Source organism: Phodopus roborovskii, unplaced genomic scaffold (assembly GCF_943737965.1).
Source record: "Phodopus roborovskii unplaced genomic scaffold, PHOROB, whole genome shotgun sequence".
NCBI lineage: Eukaryota > Metazoa > Chordata > Mammalia > Rodentia > Cricetidae > Phodopus > Phodopus roborovskii.
Genome location: NW_026125059.1, coordinates 375,179 through 393,296, shown reverse-complemented (window position 1 = coordinate 393,296; position 18,118 = coordinate 375,179). Strand labels below are relative to the sequence as shown.

The following is an 18,118-nucleotide window of genomic DNA, read 5'->3' as shown; positions in this document are numbered from 1 at the left end:
CTCCATGTGGGTGAATCAGCCAACATTGTAGTGCATATGGGAATACAGGGTAGAACAGGCCTTTCCTCCAAGAGTGGGAGCCCCTGACTAAGAAGACTCACTAGATACGAAGTATTTATGTGTGTTCAGGGGCCACCTCCAGGGTGATTGTTCCATCCTCCGTGGATGCATGTACTTGTCCAGTAAGGGACTTTGAAAAGGAGATTGTCTGGAAAGAGGGCCGGTCTTCCTGAAAGGAGCCCAAGCATGGTTAGTGTGATGAAACTCAAGCTGTCTGGCTTAAGGCATAAGGTTTGAGCACTGCCTTGATCACTAAACCTATATCTGAGCCAGATCCTCTTGGGGAGCAGAGCAAGTGTATAGCATGATGCTGTTCCTCTTAGGAAATATTTCCTGAGATCTGGTAATGTATCTGCACAACCCTGCAGTTCTTCCCAAGTGAAGAATGCTGTCCTCGCCAGTGCTTAGGCTTGTAGAAGAAAAATGCAATGCAGGCTGGATGGAGGCTGATGATATCTGACAGCCCAACTGGAAGGACAAAGGGCAGTTGTGTGGCTAACTGGAAAGTCAAGTTATCTCTGTGGTCATTGTTTATGGGAAACACTGTTGTTCTTTATGCATGGATGCTAGTGGTCACTGAAATCCTTCGAAAGAAAAAAGTTTAATTAAAAATTAAATATAGTGTATTATATATGTATATAAAAGCAAAGTAAAAAACACAGTCTCATTCTAGAAAATACATGGCAGAAAAGAATTAAATGTTTCAAAACCTTAACCCTGACAAAGCTAGCACACCCAGGGCCTGGGCTTCCAAGGAAAGGCCCAACACACAGGCGCCCCCAGAAGGAGGTATGTGAATGACAGAGGTGGCACCCTTAGGTCACCAGCTCTAAAGGCTGCTGCATACCTAACATACATCTGCGAAAGGAAGGGAGCAGGCAAGGCCCTGCCATTTGGCCACATGCTGAAGCGCTGAAGGGCAGGGGCAGTGCCTAACCTGAGATACAGGCGCTGTAATAGACTGCGCTGCTGGCGTCAGACAGCGCAGAAATGAGGCTACTCTCCTCTGGACAGGACATGGCGCGCGGACCCAGTTTGGCCAACGCCACATGGTAGGGAAGTGTAGTGGCATCCGGTCGAGTCCGGCTGCAGTTGAGATACTGGTCGAATTCGGTGAGGTCCACATCAGCCCAAAGGTCAGCGGTAGGCTCCAGTTGCTCTGTTCCCTCAAGAGGCGCGGCCTCAGGTGGTGGTGACAGAGGACTGGGGAACGGACCTGGCGTGCCCAGGGTGCTGTAGTAGAGGCCCGTTAGCGGCGCGGCAGGCGGCGCGGTCCTGAGCGCCTCAGCCAGGGGCGCCCCGTAGCAGAAGCTCGGGTCCCGTGCCAGCTCGGGGGCATAGGGCGCCCGGAAAGCCCGCACAGCGCAGTCCTCGGGCACCAAAGGCGGTGGGAAGAAGGAGGCCTCGCCAGGCTCCAGGCCGTCCAGAGGCGAGCGCTCGGGCGTGGGTAACCCCAAGCCATCGAACTCCACGCCCAGTGTGGGCAGCTCGCGGAAGGAGCGGGCCGAGCCTGGAGCTGCAGGGAAGGGCTCTGGCGGCGCAGACGGCTGCACGAGGCCCGGGAGCAAGAGACCGGGCTCCAGCCTCCGGGCCTTGCGCGCCTGTTTTTTGCGGCGAGGCCGGTACTTGTAGTTGGGATGGTCGCGCAAGTGCTGTACACGCAGCCGTTCGGCCTCTTCCACGAAGGGCCGCTTTTCCGCTGTGTTCAGCTCCTTCCACGCTTTGCCTGTGGGTAGCGGGAGCCTGTTAGTGGACTGCCGTCGGGCGCACGACCAGCCAACCCTACGTGCGCCCTGGGCGCGTGGCGCGAATATTACACAGAACCCTGCGCCTGGCCCTGGAACCCCAGATCCCGACCCCCTTCCAAGTCCCCTCCCTAGCCGCCCCTCTCTGCGCTCTCGGCTCTCACCCAACATCTTGCTCAGCACTGCGTTGTGCAGATCCGGATTTTGCTGCGCCAGTCGCTTGCGCTCGTCCTTCGCCCACACCATGAAAGCATTCATCGGCCGCCGGATGCGCAACTCGTCGGCTGTTTGGCGCTCTCCGCGGCCTAAGCCATAGCGTCCTGGCTCGGGGCTGCGCGGTGGACTCCGCGGAAGGCTGGACGGCGAGGAGGGCTCGGCGGGCGAGACGTTGGTGACAGGGAGGCCGCGCGGCTCAGCAGCGGCCCCGAGTCCGGAGGCCCATGCACAGTCGCGGCGGGAGGGCGGGTCGTCCTGTGCGCCGTAGCCGGGCGGCGATCTCTGCATTCCAGCTGGGCAAGGCCTTGGCGGAACACCGCGCGGGAGCGCAGAAGACAGTGGCTGGCACTGCGAGCCAAGTTCGGAGGGCTGACAGACGTCGGGTAGAGACAGTGGGGACGTGGTAGCCTGGTGCCAGGAAGGCATCCCAGTTATAGAGACGCGGGACCAATCCGCAGCAGAGCGGGCGGGCAGGGGCGGGGCTGCCCCCTCTGCGGTGGCTCCCTTTTTTCTTCCCGGCAGGATCCAGCTGAGGCCTCCCCAGCGCAAAGCCCTCCCCACCCCCGCACTGTCTCTGAAGAAAAGACCCCCGAATGGGAGAGGGCTGCTGGTGTGGGCTGAAGCTCAAAAGGAGGGTTTCTCCAGGGTTGTCAGCTTTCAGAGTGTAGCTGCTACCCCACCCACAGAGTCAGACCCCCAGGCGGTAATGAGGGAAGGGGGCAGCAGCATTAGATTGGATGAAGATTTATTTTAGCACCAAGTTCTTGGGAGGTCACTTCATCGTGCACCTCGGGAAAGGGGATGGAATTTTGGAGATGTTCTTGCCTCTTCTTGTTGGTTGACCCTCCCAGATGCTGAGCTCAGTTGGATAGTTCCAATGTCTCTCCCAAGTTCTGCCCTTGAGGCTGGGGGAAAAGTGAGCCCCCTTTATCCCCTCTGCCATACCCAAACTCTGGGACAAGGCAAAACCTGGACCTGATCCACAAGGGAAATGTAGACTGGAAAGCATAGGGCACAGCCAGTCCCTGCTCCTGTGTGTGGGCTGCTGTAGGTTCCTTGCCCAGGCCAGACAGCTGTCCCAGGAACAGACAGGAGCCTGAGCAGGTGAGACAGAGGAAAACTGGGTGTTTTTCAAGAGTCTTCATTCATTTCCCTTTTCCATCTGTCCAACCACTCCACGAGGAAGAGATCTGGGCTCCAGAAACTGATGGTTTTCTTCTGAGAGCTATCCCTTGTCCATTGCCAAGTGTAACTTTATAGAGGAAACTCCAATGTTCTTGACAGCTGTCCATGACACGTGACAAACTCCATCTACATGTACCCTGGGCACTCTGCAGTCTTCCCTATCATTTCAGGGTATCAAACCTTGAGCACAGAAAGAAGGAGCCTGTGTGGCTTTCTGGGGCTTGTTCATATGAGTCCTATAGCACCCTGTGCCGTTCCTCAGCAGCCCCTTTCTTTCTGAATACTCTTGCCACGGGGAGACGTCAGAGCTCAGGACATAAACTCTGAGTAAGATGTAACTACTGGGACAACTCAGTACTTTCTCAGAAGGCAGGCAGTGGTGTGGACACCAAGGAGAAAGTGTTTACAGGACCTTGCCAGTGGTCAGCTCCCTTTTGGCAAGTCTTGGTGGGTGGGTAGACTGAACAGGAGATACAGGAGGATGGTGAACGAGGACATGAAGAGCTACACGAAGGTTTTCATTTTGAGAATGGGCACAAAGAACTAGAGATGGAGGCTGGAGCATGGGTCAGTGGTGAAGTGCTTGTCTGGCATGCAAAAGCCCTCCCCCCAAACAAAACAAAGGAGAAGAGCTCTCACTGACCTCACTTCGGTCAGTTTTTGTCAAAAATTACCCTTACTCCATAGCTAAGGGTCCAGGCTAGGGTCCCCGGAGCCTGACTCAGCCGGGACAGTAGCTATTTTGAGATGGGGTTCACTGGGGCTCTAGAAAAGGACCCCTAGATTTTTTCTTTTCCTTCCTTCCTTCCTTCCTCCCTTCTTTCCTTTCTTTTTCTGCAGCCTCACATATTGGGCTTAGAGTTCTGTGATAGCTCAGAATCCGCCTCATGTTCTCAACAGAGTATCCAGCATAACCTCATTGTTCTCTTCCATAGCCCTCTAGCACCCACCTCTCCTGGCACCAGCCAATGCCTCTCCTCATAGCCAAGTTGTGGCTCAGATGTCAGCCTGTCATATCCTGTGAGCTGGGCTGGGCAGGAGCCTGCAGGGTGCTCTCTTTTCTCTGTAGGGTCAGGCTACCCTCCCTGCCCACTGCTTGGCAGTGGTGATGTGCTGCCAACTCCCACCCTCTCTCCAGATGGGACAACAATGGGGGAGGTGACTTCAGTCTGCCAGCAGGGTGGCCCTGACCCTGGAGCCCCAGGGCTGGAGGGACTCCCCAAGGCTGTACAGGGCTGCTGTGGGTGGGGCCAGCTATGCTAGGAGAGGGACATTCCATGTGAATGTCTGTGTGTCTGTGTGTGGTCTACATGTGTGTCTGTGTCTGTCAGGTTCCCAGGGTGTGGGGTGAGGTAGACCCTAGTGCTAGAGACTGCTGAAGTTCTTGGGAGTCAGACATGATGGACTCTCCTATAAGGAAAAAGGAACTCGGGTGTTGAGGACTAGAAGTCCTACTCACAAAAAAATGTTCTCAGCACCCAAGGAAGGACCGCCAAGGCTTGTTAGATGAGCTGCAACCCTAGATCTGGCCAAAGAGAGAAGGGAAAATCTGTCTGAACTCCACTTCAGTGTAGCTTGGCTTAGATGGGCACTTACCCATGGTAGGAGCTTGTCTATAGCCCCAGCACCTAGAAAGTTGGAATGGTAGGGCAAATCTTTTCTGCAAGTATAGACTGGCTTGGGTGTCAAGTGGACCCTGTCTCCCTTCCTTCCTGCCTACACCACCTACTCCCCTTCCTTGGCCTCTCTGGACCCCAGACTTCTGTGAGGCCTGACAAGGATGCTGGGTAGTTCCCCTTGGTGCCTATGGTGGGGGATTGGCTTGGCTCTGCTCCGCCTGGGGGTGGTGAGACCTCCCAAGCACTGCCTGGGCACAGACCTCCCAGGCTCCCACCAGACAGCTCTGGCTGCTGTACAGCGGTGAGGCTGGGACCAATTACATAGTCCTGTAGGGCTTGGACCCTCCCACTCCCACAGGGTGGGGTGGGGTCTTTGTCTGAGGGCAACAGAGCTCCAGGTGGATGATTCTTTTCTGCAGCTAGCCTTCCAGTTCAGACCCTTCTTCTGACATTCCACTCTAGGCTCCAAACCTTGCTGACCTCCCAGTCTCTTGCGGCTAGAGCTGGGAAATACGAAGCTAGGGTCAATTGTTACTTCTCTCCTGGGGTCAGAGCCTTTGGCAGAGTCTGATGCCATAGACTCTCAGGCAGGGATAGGTCTGGTTTAGGTGGGCTAGGCCCCATCCTAATAGATCCTTCAGCTCTGTGTTCTCAGTCCTGGGATGCTTCATGTTAGATTTCTGACACCTTTCTTTTGGGGAAGGACATATTTAGGAGACAGGGGCTGCCTTGGTTTTTATGCAATATGAATGTGTGTAAGAGTGGGTAGGAGTACTTTCAAATGTTGGGTTCTTGGTAAAGTTCACAGGTTCAGTTCTCAATTCTATGGAGCCAGAGTCCCACCCAGAGCATGGTGGGAGTGGGAGTGTTGGGATGAGTCGGGCTGGTGGAGGGGTGGCATGTACAGCGCCAGTGTTAACTGTTTTAGGTAAAGAATGATGAATTCTCACCAGGCAGGGTTGGCACATGCCTTTAATCCTAGCATTCTGGAGGCAGAAGCAGGGCGATCTCTATGGGTTTGAGGGTAGTCTGGTCTACCAGAGAGTTCCAGGACAGCCAAGGCCATACAGAGAAACCTTGTCTCGAAAAAACAAACAAACAAACAAACAAATAAACAGACAAAAAGACTGATACTTATGGTGTTATGTAGAGATGGCTTGGCTTTCATCCAGTCTGTGCCCTTTGGCCAGCAGGACTGGGTGGGAGCAGTAGGGATGGGAGAACAAATGCAATTTATTACTGCAGGATCATCTTGGATAATGGTAAACCAGAGTGCTATGGACATACGAGAGTAAGCCACATGCAACAGAGTGGCTTCTGTGAGAGGGCCAGGGATCAGACACGTATTGAAGAATGATGTTCCAGAGTTTTAGAGTTATTATACTGTGGTGGGCATGAGTGCTCAGGGTGTTATCACAGGCATTGTCTACTTTTAGGGTCACTGGATGAGAACAGGGTGTGCTGCAGTGCAACATTTTGGAGTATTCTGGTCTAAGATGGCTGCACGGCCAACTTATGTCCTCCAATGTTGTCGCCTAGTTTGTATGGCCTCTGCAGCAACACTGCTGCTCCTGCTCTGCAGGGGCTCCATGGGAACCTGGCTGGGAGCTAGGCTACTCATGGGTTTCCGTGGCGACAACAGGGCGGAGCCAGGAAACAGCCGCTCAGGAAGGAAGGCTGGCCTTCAGGCCAGAGAGAACCCACTGGGCTGAGGAGGCGCCAGACATTCTGTCCAGTTTCCCCAACCCCTGCTGGCCGGTGTTCTCGCCCATTCCGTTTGCCTCACCCTCGCCCCGCCCCCACACCTCAGAACTGCGGGTCTTTACATAAATAGTTACTGTTATTCTCAGCTTAGTGCGTGGCCTGGGTCTGTGGATATTACTGTCTCTGTTTTCATGAGTGCTTCGGTTCCCTTGCCTATAAAGTGGGCTAATTGCAGGCATACTTGGGTCTCTTGGGCTTCTGGGAGGTAGTACCCATTCTGAGTGCCCTGCCATGTTGAGCTGGCCCCTCCTTGCCTTGACAGACTGGGAGATGGAGAAAAACGGAGACCAGGGCAGAGGAAGAACACATCTATCTCCTCATCCACCCTCTCCATTCTTCTCTTTCTCTTCTAGTAATTTTTCTCCTTTTTTAAAAATGTTGCTAACTGGGCCAGGCATGACATAGCATGCTTTAAATTCCAGCATTTGAAAGGCAAAGACAGGTGGATCTTTGTGATTTTAAAGCCTGCAGTGAGTTCCAGGACAGCCAGGGCTATGTAGACAGACCCTGTCTCAAAAACAAACACACAAACAAACATGTTGCTAATTAAGGTGACCCTGGAACACTCTGTATAGCTCAGGCTGGCTTCTGCTTTCTGAGTTTTGGGATTGTACATGTAGTAATCACACCCAGCTTTGTATGCTTTTTTTTTTTTTTCTTTCCTTTTTTTTTTTTTCCCCCTGGCTGGTGACAAATGGCTTGGTGGGGAACCAGCTGGCTGTTTAGGGACTTCTACACTCCTTTGCTCAGAGACAGAATTCTTTCTTTCTTTTTTTATTTTTATTTATTTATTTATTTTTGTACTGAGCCCCCTGCTGGCACCAGACTGTCTTCTGAGGTAGGAAACTGGAAAAGAATAAACAGCCCAATCTTTGCTGTGAGATGTTCCCATTCGGGTATGGGAAGGCTAAAAAAAAAAATCAATAAATCCACAAATAAGCCCATATTGGGAATACTAGATATAAGAAGGGGTATGTCAATATCTACACTCTGTTTTTTTGAGCCCACACCTGAAAGAAACACATGAAGAAACCATACAAGAAGCATGCTACACAGATGGGGAGCTGTTTAAAGTCACAGGGGGGCGGGGTGGGCTGGGGATTGAGCAGGTGTATGGAGGGGCTGGGGTGAAGCTTGAGGGTTGAGGATCAAAAAGCCCAGTGGAGCCTGGAAGGATCTTCAGTGACTATGCTCCTGCAGGGGCTAAGCAGTGGCTGACTTTGTCCAGGTTGGTCTCTCAAGCATGGCCGGGCAGGCAGGCAGGCTGCCTTAGAATTCCACAGGTCTGCTGCCTCTGAGTCAGACCTCCATGCTTCATGCATTGCCTCTGACCCTGTGGCTGCCTGGGTCTCCTTAGGGTAGGAGGGTGGAGTGGCCGCCAAACTGGCGGGCTGGCAGGGCAGGGGGGCGGCATTTCTGGGAATTGTGTGGGGGAAGCACATTCACATTGTTAGAGCAAGCCTGCAACTAGGGCCTCACTGGCCTCTGGGGGATGCCTCCTGCCTCCCTAGCCCTGCCTCTGGCGGTGGTGGGGTGGGGGTGAGGGGACAAAGCTGGATCTTGGCCAGGCTGTGGGCTGGCGGGGGACTTTCCAAACAGACATTTCCATGAGCCCATGGCTCTTCCCATTCCATAGACTAGGAGACTGAGGCTCAGAGAGCTGGCATGTACACAGACAAAGCCAGCATCCATGTGCCCCTCACCCACCACCTCCCCCAAATGACCAGAGATCCTTATCTGTCACTGGTCACTGCCCTGTCCCATCACAGAAGCTGGGGTCCAGGTGAGACTGGCTATGGTTATAGATCCACAGAGCTCTATGGTGGAGACATGTAATCCCCGAAATGGGAAATGGGCTAGAGGGCCTGAGAACTGTGCAGGGGAAGGACTACCATATGGTGGCAGGAGCAGGGCCTCCTGGGGCTTAGGATGCCTCCCAGTCTGTGATGATGGGGAAACAAGGGGCTCCGTGTGAGCTTGGCAGTGTGAGTCTTCCCACCCACCACCGCCCTGCCTTGGCCAGAGGGGAAGCATTCAGGCCACCACTGGGGTCAGGGCCAGCTCTGGGCAGACTGGGATGGGGGTAGGGATCACAAATAGAAAAATAAATGGCTTGAGCTTCCGCCGTTTCCTGAACTGAGGAAGGGGGAAGGGCAGGCTTTGGGTCAAAGGTGCAGTTGGCCCGGTGGGGCAGACCCTGGGGATGTCCCATAATCCCACCCCATCAGGGTATTGTCTGCCACTCCAGGGACCCTAGAATAGGGCTATGTTGCTCACTAAGGACTCCCGAGGTTGGTGATCCACTGCAGGAAGGGACAGGCAGGCATTAAGGAAAATTGGGTGTACCCCAGGAAGGTTGGGTGCAAAAGTCAAATGGTGGACTGTGAAGGAGCCTCATCTAGGTGTTCTGGGAACTTCTGACGGCCCCAGTGGTAGATAGGACAGGAAGGTAAGCAAGGCTATCTCCCAGAAGCAGGCATCACCTTTAGAGGGTAGGATAGAGGACAGGACCATGTTGTAATGACCAGATGGTGTTTGGTGGGAAAGCTTCACTGAAGACAAAACTCACAAAGTCAGCAAAGTATGTGTGTGTGTGTGTGTGGGGTGACTTCTCTGAGTAAGGGCCAAAAGGTTGGATTTGGAGCTCCTGTAGTCTGGGATCAGGGCTTTCTGTTTGATTTTGAGACAAGGTCTCTCTAATGTAGCCCAGGCTGTCCTCAAACTGGATACGTATCTGAGGATGACTTTGAAATTTGATCTTCCTGCCTCTGCCTCCAAGTGCTGGGAGTACTGGCAGGTACCTGTGACGCCTGGTTTTATGCAGCACTGCAGTTGAACCCAGTGTTTCTTCTATGCTAAGCAAACACTACTAACTGAGCTTATCCCCAGCTCAGGGAATGAGGGTTTCTAAGACTGGATTGTAGAAACCCCACAAGTGAGGACCCCTCAGTAATGAATACATCTTTGATCTGGCTGTTGTTACGCTCCCTGCTGTCGATCTACTGGACTTTCCTCTGGAAGGAGCCACTGTCTGAGCAGGTTTGTGGGTTGCTTCTGCCACCTACAGGCTGCTGTTTTTCATCACTGGAACGACTACTTGGTGGACAGCCCCTTCAGCATGGTTGAAGGCCATGTGGCTCCTTTCCTGCTTGTGTTGTGGTAGGGTCCTGCAAGCACCAACTCAATGCTCAAACACAGGGTTGGGTTTGGCTTAGAGCAAGGGCCCAGATGACAGGAAAGGACAGCATTAGAGTTGGCATGGAAGCTGAAGAACTGCACCTCTGGAAAAGCTTTGTTACCTATAAGGAATTCCACACTTTTTCCTTATAGTGAAGATGTCACAACAGATTAAATGGTCATTCCAGGCCATTTGTACATTCCATTTGCATGCTGGCCTCGTGATTACTGTGGGTACAGCAATTCAGACAACTGTCTTTTGGCACCAGCACACCTGCCACCATCTGCAGCACATTCCTTGCCTGGGCATGGTTATGACGTTCTCCAGTACCTGATTGCCTAGCCCCGTTCTCAGTGTACAATGTGAATCGGATGATCCCGAACACATCCTCACTTCACAGGTTGGGAGATGATGCTTAGAGCAACGAACAGAACCTGGGATTTACATACACCCTGTTAAGATGATTTCAGACTTGCCCAAGAAGCCTTTTCAGAGTCCGGGACCCATACCTCCCAGTGTGCGCTGCATCTGCATAGAGGCAAGAACGACCCAAAGTTGGCTTGGTAACGATGGAAGTAGGGTTGGCTGAGAGGTCCCGACGCCACAGCTCTTCTACGAAGTGGAGGCGACCGGAGTTGAGTAGCGAAGTGTCAATGCACCACCAGGGCAAGCGGCTCACGCGGGTTGAATTAAATAAAAACCGTATCGCAGTATATACTCCTCATCCCTGGCATTCGGAGGGCGTGTGTGGCGGTCGGTCCGCGGACTTTCGGAGGAACTACCTTTTCCAGCGGGCCGCGCGCCTTGCCGCACAGTCGCCTGGGAGTTGTGGTCCTGTGGGCGGAGACTTTTTTTTTTAATGTTGCACGCGGCCGCCAGGCGGAGGTTTGGACCGCGCATCTAGGCGGCGGCGGCCGAGGTCTGGCCGGGCGGCGCAACCGGCGCAACCCGCCGCCACCGAGGTGGTGATGGGCAAGGAAGAGGAGATTGCGCGGATCGCCCGGAGGCTGGACAAGATGGTGACCAGGAAGAGCGCGGTGAGGGGCGCGGGCCGCCAGGACCCTGGGACCCCCGCTCCGTGGAAACCGGCTGAATCCACCCATGGGGAGAATGATATTCAGACCAGTTGAGACCCCTGCCCCAGGCCCGCCCTCTACCGTGGGACTGCCGCTTCGCATTGGACGCCAACCTGACTTGGGAGCCGCCCACTGCCTCCTCGCCCAGCGGGGGTCGCGGGCGTTCTTAGCCCTGCCGTTGTTCCCATGTCTGCCCCCACCCTCCAGAACCAGATTTCTTTAATAAATTTCCCCTCCTGCCTAGTCAGGCCTCAGGCACAGAAAGTCGGTGTGGCCAGACTGTCGACTTAGAAATGAACGTGTGTCCTTGAGACCCTAGGAGACCGACTCTGCCCCTCATCTTGCCCCAAGGCACGGTGGGCTTGGCCTACAGTCTAGCCTGCCTTCTGACCCTGGCCACCCTTGTAACCTTTTCGGAGCATCCTTAGGGGATGATGGCACCTGCATCTTGCCTTTCGTGGGTGGGAAGGGACCAGGAGGTGGCCTTAAGGCTACGTATGACCCGCCCATCCGCGGCACCAATCTCAGGGCAGCCCAGATGGTGGCTGAGTCATGAGTCTGTGCAGCCTCCCCACGACTGTGCTTGAAGTGGAGGGCTGCAGGACAGCTTTTGGGGACGAGCAGGATGGTCCTGGGTTCCTGTTGGCCAGAGTTGGGGGGGGGAGCTAAACCAGGATTAGATTCCTCTTTATGCCCCAAACATCCACATTCTGTAATCACCGGGACTGCAGAGGCCTGCTCCTGCTTCTTTCCTCTAAGGGTGTTAAACCCAAATGACAAAATTGGAACGGAAGGTGGCAGAGGTGGGGTGGGATTCTACAGGGGCTTGGGAACTGGAAGAGACCCAGCAAGAGTGGAAGGCCGCAGACAGGACTGTAGGGTGGAGAAGGGAAACGGCAGAGGTTCCGGGAAGTAGCAGCAACCTGAGAGGCTCCTTAGAGCTGCTGGTGATTTGTTTTAGTCTTCTGGGTGGGAGTACAGAGCTCCTGGGGATGAGTGCCCCTGGCTCCAAGGATCAGGTCTTCTCAGCCTTAGGGCTGATTGGTGTACAGTCTCCCGACCAGGATCTGCTTTAGGGCCATGAAACAAGGCTGCAGTCTGAGCAGATAATCATCACAGATTTGGAGGTCGGCTCCAGGCTCTCCCACTGCCTCTAGTACCGAAGGTTTGAAGGGCTGGATGGGTTCTCTCTGCCTCTTTGAGGCATGTAAAAGATACGAGTTCATAGCAGCAACCTGGAGGACCGGAAGCACAACAGTGTTGGGTGTCAGCTGTAGGAAGGAGGTACCTGAATAAAGCTTCAAAGTGCTAGGGAGAAGAGCCGTCTTAGAGTGAGGCCTTTAAGGTAGGAAGAGGAGGAGCCTGCCTTAAGGTGCAGCCTGTCTGTAGATATTGAAGAATAGAGCTTGGGCAGAGGAAGAAAACCAGGGTTCTGTTACAATACCCAGGAGAAGTGCCACACTGAGGAAAGGCCGCTTGCTCTACCACCATGGCACAGATGGACTAGGGCTGAGGAACCTGAACTGTATCTCTTGAGTGTCCTTCCATGCTGAGCAGGAACCGCGACTTTTTTTCTTTTTCTCTAGTAGTTTGCTCAGTGACCTGGTGTGGTTACCATGAGGTCTGGGGGTCACCACAGATGCTGGGTGAGAAACCACCTGATCTTTGAGGAGAGCACTGTTAAGATGTTTGCCTCTATTTCTGCCCTAGTGCAGGGGCAGTAAAAAGCCCTTGTTGTGGTTGTGGTGGTGTGTGCAGTGTTCTGGTCTTCTCAAGGCAGAGGAGTGGCTTCTTTCTGACATGTAAATTGTCCCCCATATGGTCAGGAAGATCCGCTAAGGTTTAAAGTCCTTTATGAAGGTCCTCTTTTCTTCCAGGAGGGAGCCATGGATTTGCTTCGGGAGCTGAAGTCCATGCCTGTTACATTACACCTGCTCCAGGTAAGCTCTTCTGATTCTGGTATAGGGTGATTCCAGAGACAGCAATTCCAAGACCAGGCTCCTTATATGACTCAATACAAGGCTCAGTTGGCATAAATAACTGCTCTAAGGAGAGACTTCTGATTTCTCTCTGGTGATCAGTGAAGTGGGAGGGGGTGCTCTGGGTTCCAAGTGAGATCATAGCCATTGGGAAAGATGTCTCTCTGTCCCTGCCCATTCCCCAGCCCTTCCCTGTGGGAGCTAAGAGTTCTTACTGAGGATCTGCCTCTGGAGCAGGCCCCTACCACTTCTGACCCAAGCCACTTGCCTTGCAGTCCACCCGTGTTGGGATGTCTGTCAATGCCCTGCGGAAGCAGAGCTCAGATGAGGAGCTCATTGCACTGGCCAAGTCCCTCATCAAGTCCTGGAAGAAGCTCTTGGGTATGGGTCAGCACAGCATAAAGTGATGGCTCTGCTGGCCTTACTCAGTCTCTCTGGTTGTGGGATACATCTCTGGGCTGGAAGTGGATGAGGATGATGGAAGGTGGATGTCACCTGTTGTAATGGGGAGGGGATGGCCTGGGAAGCATGACCATTGAGACAAGGGTATATGCTGGGGAGGTTTTCAAGCTGCTGGAGGTCAACAAAAAAGGAGGTCCAGGTCAGCATGCTCCAGCCTCTGCAAGAGATAAGCTAGGCAGACTGTAGCTGTTTGTGGGGACAGCGGACAACTAGGCTGCAGAGATGCTCCTAAAGACTAAGGAGGCAACCATCCTGGATAATGTCTATACCTCTGTGAGACAACCCAGGATCTGTCCCTCATTATAGTCACATGGCCATCAAGAAGCCTCAGTGCAAGTTTGCTCTGGTCCCCAGTTCAAGATTTGGGGAAGGCCCATGTTTTCAGGAGGAGCCTTTTATGAGGCTTATGCTTGTTTTCTGGCTAGGTTGGACCTGAACAGTCCCACAGCAGCTTGCTTGAGGGTGGGTCCTGAAGAGGCTGGTGGGCTTTCTGGGGGACCGGAAGGAAGGTCTGGTGGCCTCCTGGCACCTTGCTTGTCTAATGGCTTTAAGCAGTTGGGATAATGGCCAGGCTGAGGCTGAGCTGGCACCTGGCTGCCTGCTCCTGACCAGTCTATACCATCCATGGCAGATGTTTCTGATGGCAAGACCAGGGATCAAGGGAGGGGCACACCTCTGCCCACATCATCCTCAAAGGATACCTCAGGGACTACGGATCTCAGGTAGCATATCTGAAGGCAGGTACATGCACTTCTACTTCTTGCCTCAGTGGGAAAAGAAGGCTGATGTCTATTTGCCTGGGCACTGCCCTGAGGGAGAGGCCCTTTGCGGGTACCATTTGTAAGGTGAGTCAGCCTCATGCTGGATACTGTCCCACTGCTCAGTTCCCTTCTTGCCCATCTAAGATGTCTGGCTGAATCTGCCTGGCTGTATCATCATTGAGACCTTCAGTGAGAAGGGGCTCCCCATCAGGAGCTGGCCCAGCCCCAGATCCCTTTGGCTGTTTCCTTAGACCCTATCTTTTGCTGCTCAGCAGGATTGGTGAATGGGTCACTCATGCAATGCCATCCAGAGCACAGCTCAGATCTCCACATTCAAGTGTTGCCACACCACTGTCTTAAAGATGGTCAGGGGATACCTGTTACCATGGAGACTAGGGGCACTGCTAGTCACAGGCTATGGATGAGAGACTGCTTTGATCAGATGGTAGGCCCAGGCCACAGCAGCCTATGCTGTGGACTCCAGCCTTGCAGTCCTGATATGATGCCAAGTCCTGAGCTCATTAGCACACTTATACAGTGGATTTTGCTTCAGAAAGCCACCTGATGCTGCTGATTTCCAGAGGAAAGAGCCTGGTGGGTATATAGCATGACTGGTAGGCAAGTCTTTTACTGGGCCCAAACTTGAGATCCTTGTCCAATTTCCTTTGTGTTGAGTGGGGTCACCTGTGACATTAAGACTTGACTTTGGGTGATCTCCCACCTCATCTTTACTCCAGGCAATCAGACATGTCTGCCTGGTTCTGCCATTAGCTGGGAGGTATTCACAGCATGGTCCATGTCCTGGGTCTCTTGGAAAGCAGACATTCTGAAGCTAGCAAGAGTATCTTAACCCCCTTTTACCAGGGAACATTACTGAGGTGCTGATTGTTGAGGAAGGATCTGGCATCCTCTTGGGGAGTGATTTGTGGTTCGCTGTGGACCTTGTAGCCAATGCCCTTCTCTGATAAGGAAGCCAGAGCTCACAGGCATTCTAAGGATGAATGAAGTCATTGGGCCTAGCTGTGGGTCTGTCAGGATAGAGCACATGGGCTTTGGAGGTCAGCATGGTGTTCACATTTACTTTTCTGGGGATCACTTGTGGCTCAGGAAAGGTCAGGGGATCACCCAGAGAGTGGGGTGTCCAATAGCTACTGAAGATGAATAACTTGGCATAACAGGCTCAGTCTGAGACCAGTAGGCTTTGTCTCTCTAGCTACAAGAAGCCAGACCCACCTAGGACCTTATCCACTCCGAGGATCACCACATTTCCCCCAGTGCCCATCACCTGTGATGCTGTACGAAACAAATGCCGTGAAATGCTGACTTTGGCCCTGCAAACAGACCGTGAGTACTACAAGCTATGGTTTGACTTGTCCAGATTCCTAGGCTGGCCTAGGCCTCTGCCTGCTTTAAAGGTTACTGCCAGAGAGATAACATATACACACTCTCTTGTTTTTTTGAGACAGGGTTTCTCTGTTAACAGCTCTGGCTATCCTGGAACTTGCTTTGTAGTCCAGGTTGCCTCAAACTCACAGAGATTCACCTGTTTCTGCCTTCCAAGTGCTGGGATTAAAGGCGTGCGCCCCCGACACCTGGTGCAGCTCTTCTGTTCAACCTGTGACCTAGGGAGGAGGCTTGGGTTTTGGGGTCACCAGAACACCTGTATCTTGGGAACTGTCTCCCAGGAATGCAAGTGTCCTATTAAACTTGTAGGGTGCTGTGTAAGCAGAGGGGTGGCAGGTGGGAAAAGCCAGGGGTGAAACTAATGAGGACTCTCTCTTGCAGATGACTATGTGGCCGTTGGTGTAGACTGTGAGCATCTGTCAGCTCAGATCGAGGAGTATATCCTTTGTACAGTGTATACAGGGCAAAGGCTTCTGGTAGAGTCTGTGCTTCTCCAGTAGCTGTGAGATACCACTGATAGGTTCCAGTGCCCTCTTGGGGTGATCTCCCAACCTTTCCTGGGCCATAGATGGCTAAGGGGCTGTGACTACTTGGTAGAGCTGGGCCTCAAACAGGAATAGGTTTAGAGAAGGCACAACACTGTAGCCCCTCAGTTTCCCCACAGGGCTTGGGTGGGTAAACTCATCTCCACGTTGCTGGGCAGAACATTTCCCATAAACTCCAAGGAGGGGATGGAGTTCAGAAACCTCAGATGGGTCCTTAAATACCCTTACGCATCTTCCTGGATGTGGGAAACACAGACATGAAGTACAAGAACCGCGTGCGGAGCCGGATCTCCAACCTGAAAGATGCCAAGAACCCTAGCCTGCGGCGAAATGTGTTGTGTGGTGCCATTACACCCCAGCAGATAGCTGTGATGACATCAGAGGTGAGCCCCACTGGAAGGGCTAGGGCAGGCTGCTTCTGTAGAGCTGCAGGCTGAACACTTGGCCCCTTTATCAGGAGATGGCCAGTGATGAGCTGAAGGAGATCCGCAAGGCCATGACCAAAGAGGCCATCCGTGAGCATCAGATGGCCCGCACAGGTGGCACACAGACTGACCTGTTCACCTGCAGCAAGTGCAGGAAGAAGAACTGCACCTACACGCAGGTTGGGGTCCACTCTATCTTCCTTGGCTGGGAACTCAGGCTATACCCATCCTCTTCTTGGATACTACCTATGCCCCTACCTCTGCTGGCCTGGGATCTGTGCCAGGGCTAGGTGGCTTGGCCCTGCCCATCATGGAGAGACAGGAGTGTAGTATTGTTTGGTAGTGGCCGTGGTACCTTCAGACCCTGCTATGGAGGTGAAGGCTGAAGTATTCTGGGGGGAGACCATGTGAACGCCGAGATATTGGGGACTTGGGAAGAAGGGAGTAGATTAAGAGGGTGTCTCTGGTAGACTGTTCCAGGCCTTGTGGAAGCTGCTGTCATCTAAATTAGGGCATAAGGGGCAGGGCCACTCAGTCCTAACTACCTGTAAAGACTGGCCCTGGCCCTGGGAAATAATGTTTTTTTTCTTGGGTCTCTTAGATGGTTAGGACCATTGGCATCTCTTCTGAGTCTTTCACTATTCAGACCCTCCTGTTGGGAATCCTACACATATCCAACATTCTGGACTCTACCGAGCCCAGTTGTTCAGGCCCACAAAGGTCTCTGTTGTGGTGATCCACCTTCTCTATAGGTCTAGTTCTAGAAAGTTGAGATCACTGGGAAGTTTCAAATCAAGTCATCAGTAGAGATCAGGGGATATGAAACCAGTACTGTCCAGATCAGGGCAGCAAAACCAGGATTCAGCTACCCACCCTACAGGTGCAGACCCGCAGCTCCGATGAGCCCATGACCACTTATGTTGTCTGCAACGAGTGTGGGAACCGCTGGAAGGTAGGTGGGTGGGCCCAGAATGCTCACCTCCAGTCCTTTCTCAGCACACATCAGACCTTAAATAGGAACCAGGGCCCACTGTACCCAGCTAGCCTCCTGGGAGTCTCTGGGATGGAGGCCCATGCTTGTCCTATTTCTGCCCTAGGGGGTCATGTGGGGCCTTGGCCAGACATTTCTCTGCCTTCCTACAGTTCTGCTGATCCCTTGTATTGATGTGTTGTCCTGGCCATGGCTAGCATTGCCCCCTCCTGCAATGTTCTTGGCGGACACAGCTTCTCTGGAGATCCCCAGAAGGTGGCATGTCCTGTCCCAGCCTGCCTGCCTGGTGTGCACCTTTTTGCCCTTTGTCTCTCATTATTAAATGTTTTCTTTTGCCTTTCTCTGGCTTTCCTGGTGGGCTATACTCAGGCTTCAGCTGGGTCTTGTTCTTCCATTGCTGTGAACACCTCTTTTCCCTGGGCTCAGACAACACTTAAGCTAAGCTGTGGTAGGGCAATATAGGCAAGAGAATGTTGTTTTTTAGAGAGATCACTTGTATATGTGATTCTAGTATCTCCTGCTTATTGTGTCCCACCATGCTGGCTGTATGGGAGGTGACATATGGGGCTTGTTAGAACAGGACCTTACCCAGTGTTCACCCCTCCTCACCAGACATGGCAGCCCAAGGACCTGGTGCCCTTTCAGGATATTTTGCTCTGTCCTTTGCTCTGCTCACCACATGAGGGAGGATGGTCTTTGGGCTGAGGT

At 53.1% G+C, this 18,118-nt stretch overlaps 2 protein-coding genes across 3 annotated transcripts; one reads left to right on the top strand and one right to left on the bottom strand.

Annotated features, from left to right (window-relative positions):
• Positions 1-642: 642 nt before the first annotated feature.
• On the bottom strand, positions 643-2,462 carry Sox18 (SRY-box transcription factor 18). Its single transcript, XM_051184149.1, has 2 exons — positions 1,970-2,462; positions 643-1,786 (listed from the first exon to the last, which is right to left on the bottom strand). Exons 1-2 carry the CDS (start codon positions 2,445-2,447, stop codon positions 993-995), a joined length of 1,272 nt encoding a protein of 423 aa, XP_051040106.1. The 5' UTR covers positions 2,448-2,462; the 3' UTR covers positions 643-992.
• An 8,165-nt stretch (positions 2,463-10,627) lies between these two features.
• On the top strand, positions 10,628-17,772 carry Tcea2 (transcription elongation factor A2). 2 transcript variants are annotated; one of them, XM_051184094.1, is made up of 10 exons: positions 10,628-10,804; positions 12,721-12,783; positions 13,098-13,203; positions 13,916-14,006; positions 15,259-15,389; positions 15,831-15,887; positions 16,223-16,377; positions 16,452-16,598; positions 17,300-17,371; positions 17,563-17,772. In XM_051184094.1, exons 1-10 carry the CDS (start codon positions 10,736-10,738, stop codon positions 17,569-17,571), a joined length of 900 nt encoding a protein of 299 aa, XP_051040051.1. In that variant the 5' UTR covers positions 10,628-10,735; the 3' UTR covers positions 17,572-17,772. The 2 variants fall into 2 exon arrangements, with proteins under 2 accessions (XP_051040051.1, XP_051040041.1); XM_051184084.1 differs by having other exon boundaries at positions 15,244-15,389.
• Positions 17,773-18,118: the final 346 nt, after the last annotated feature.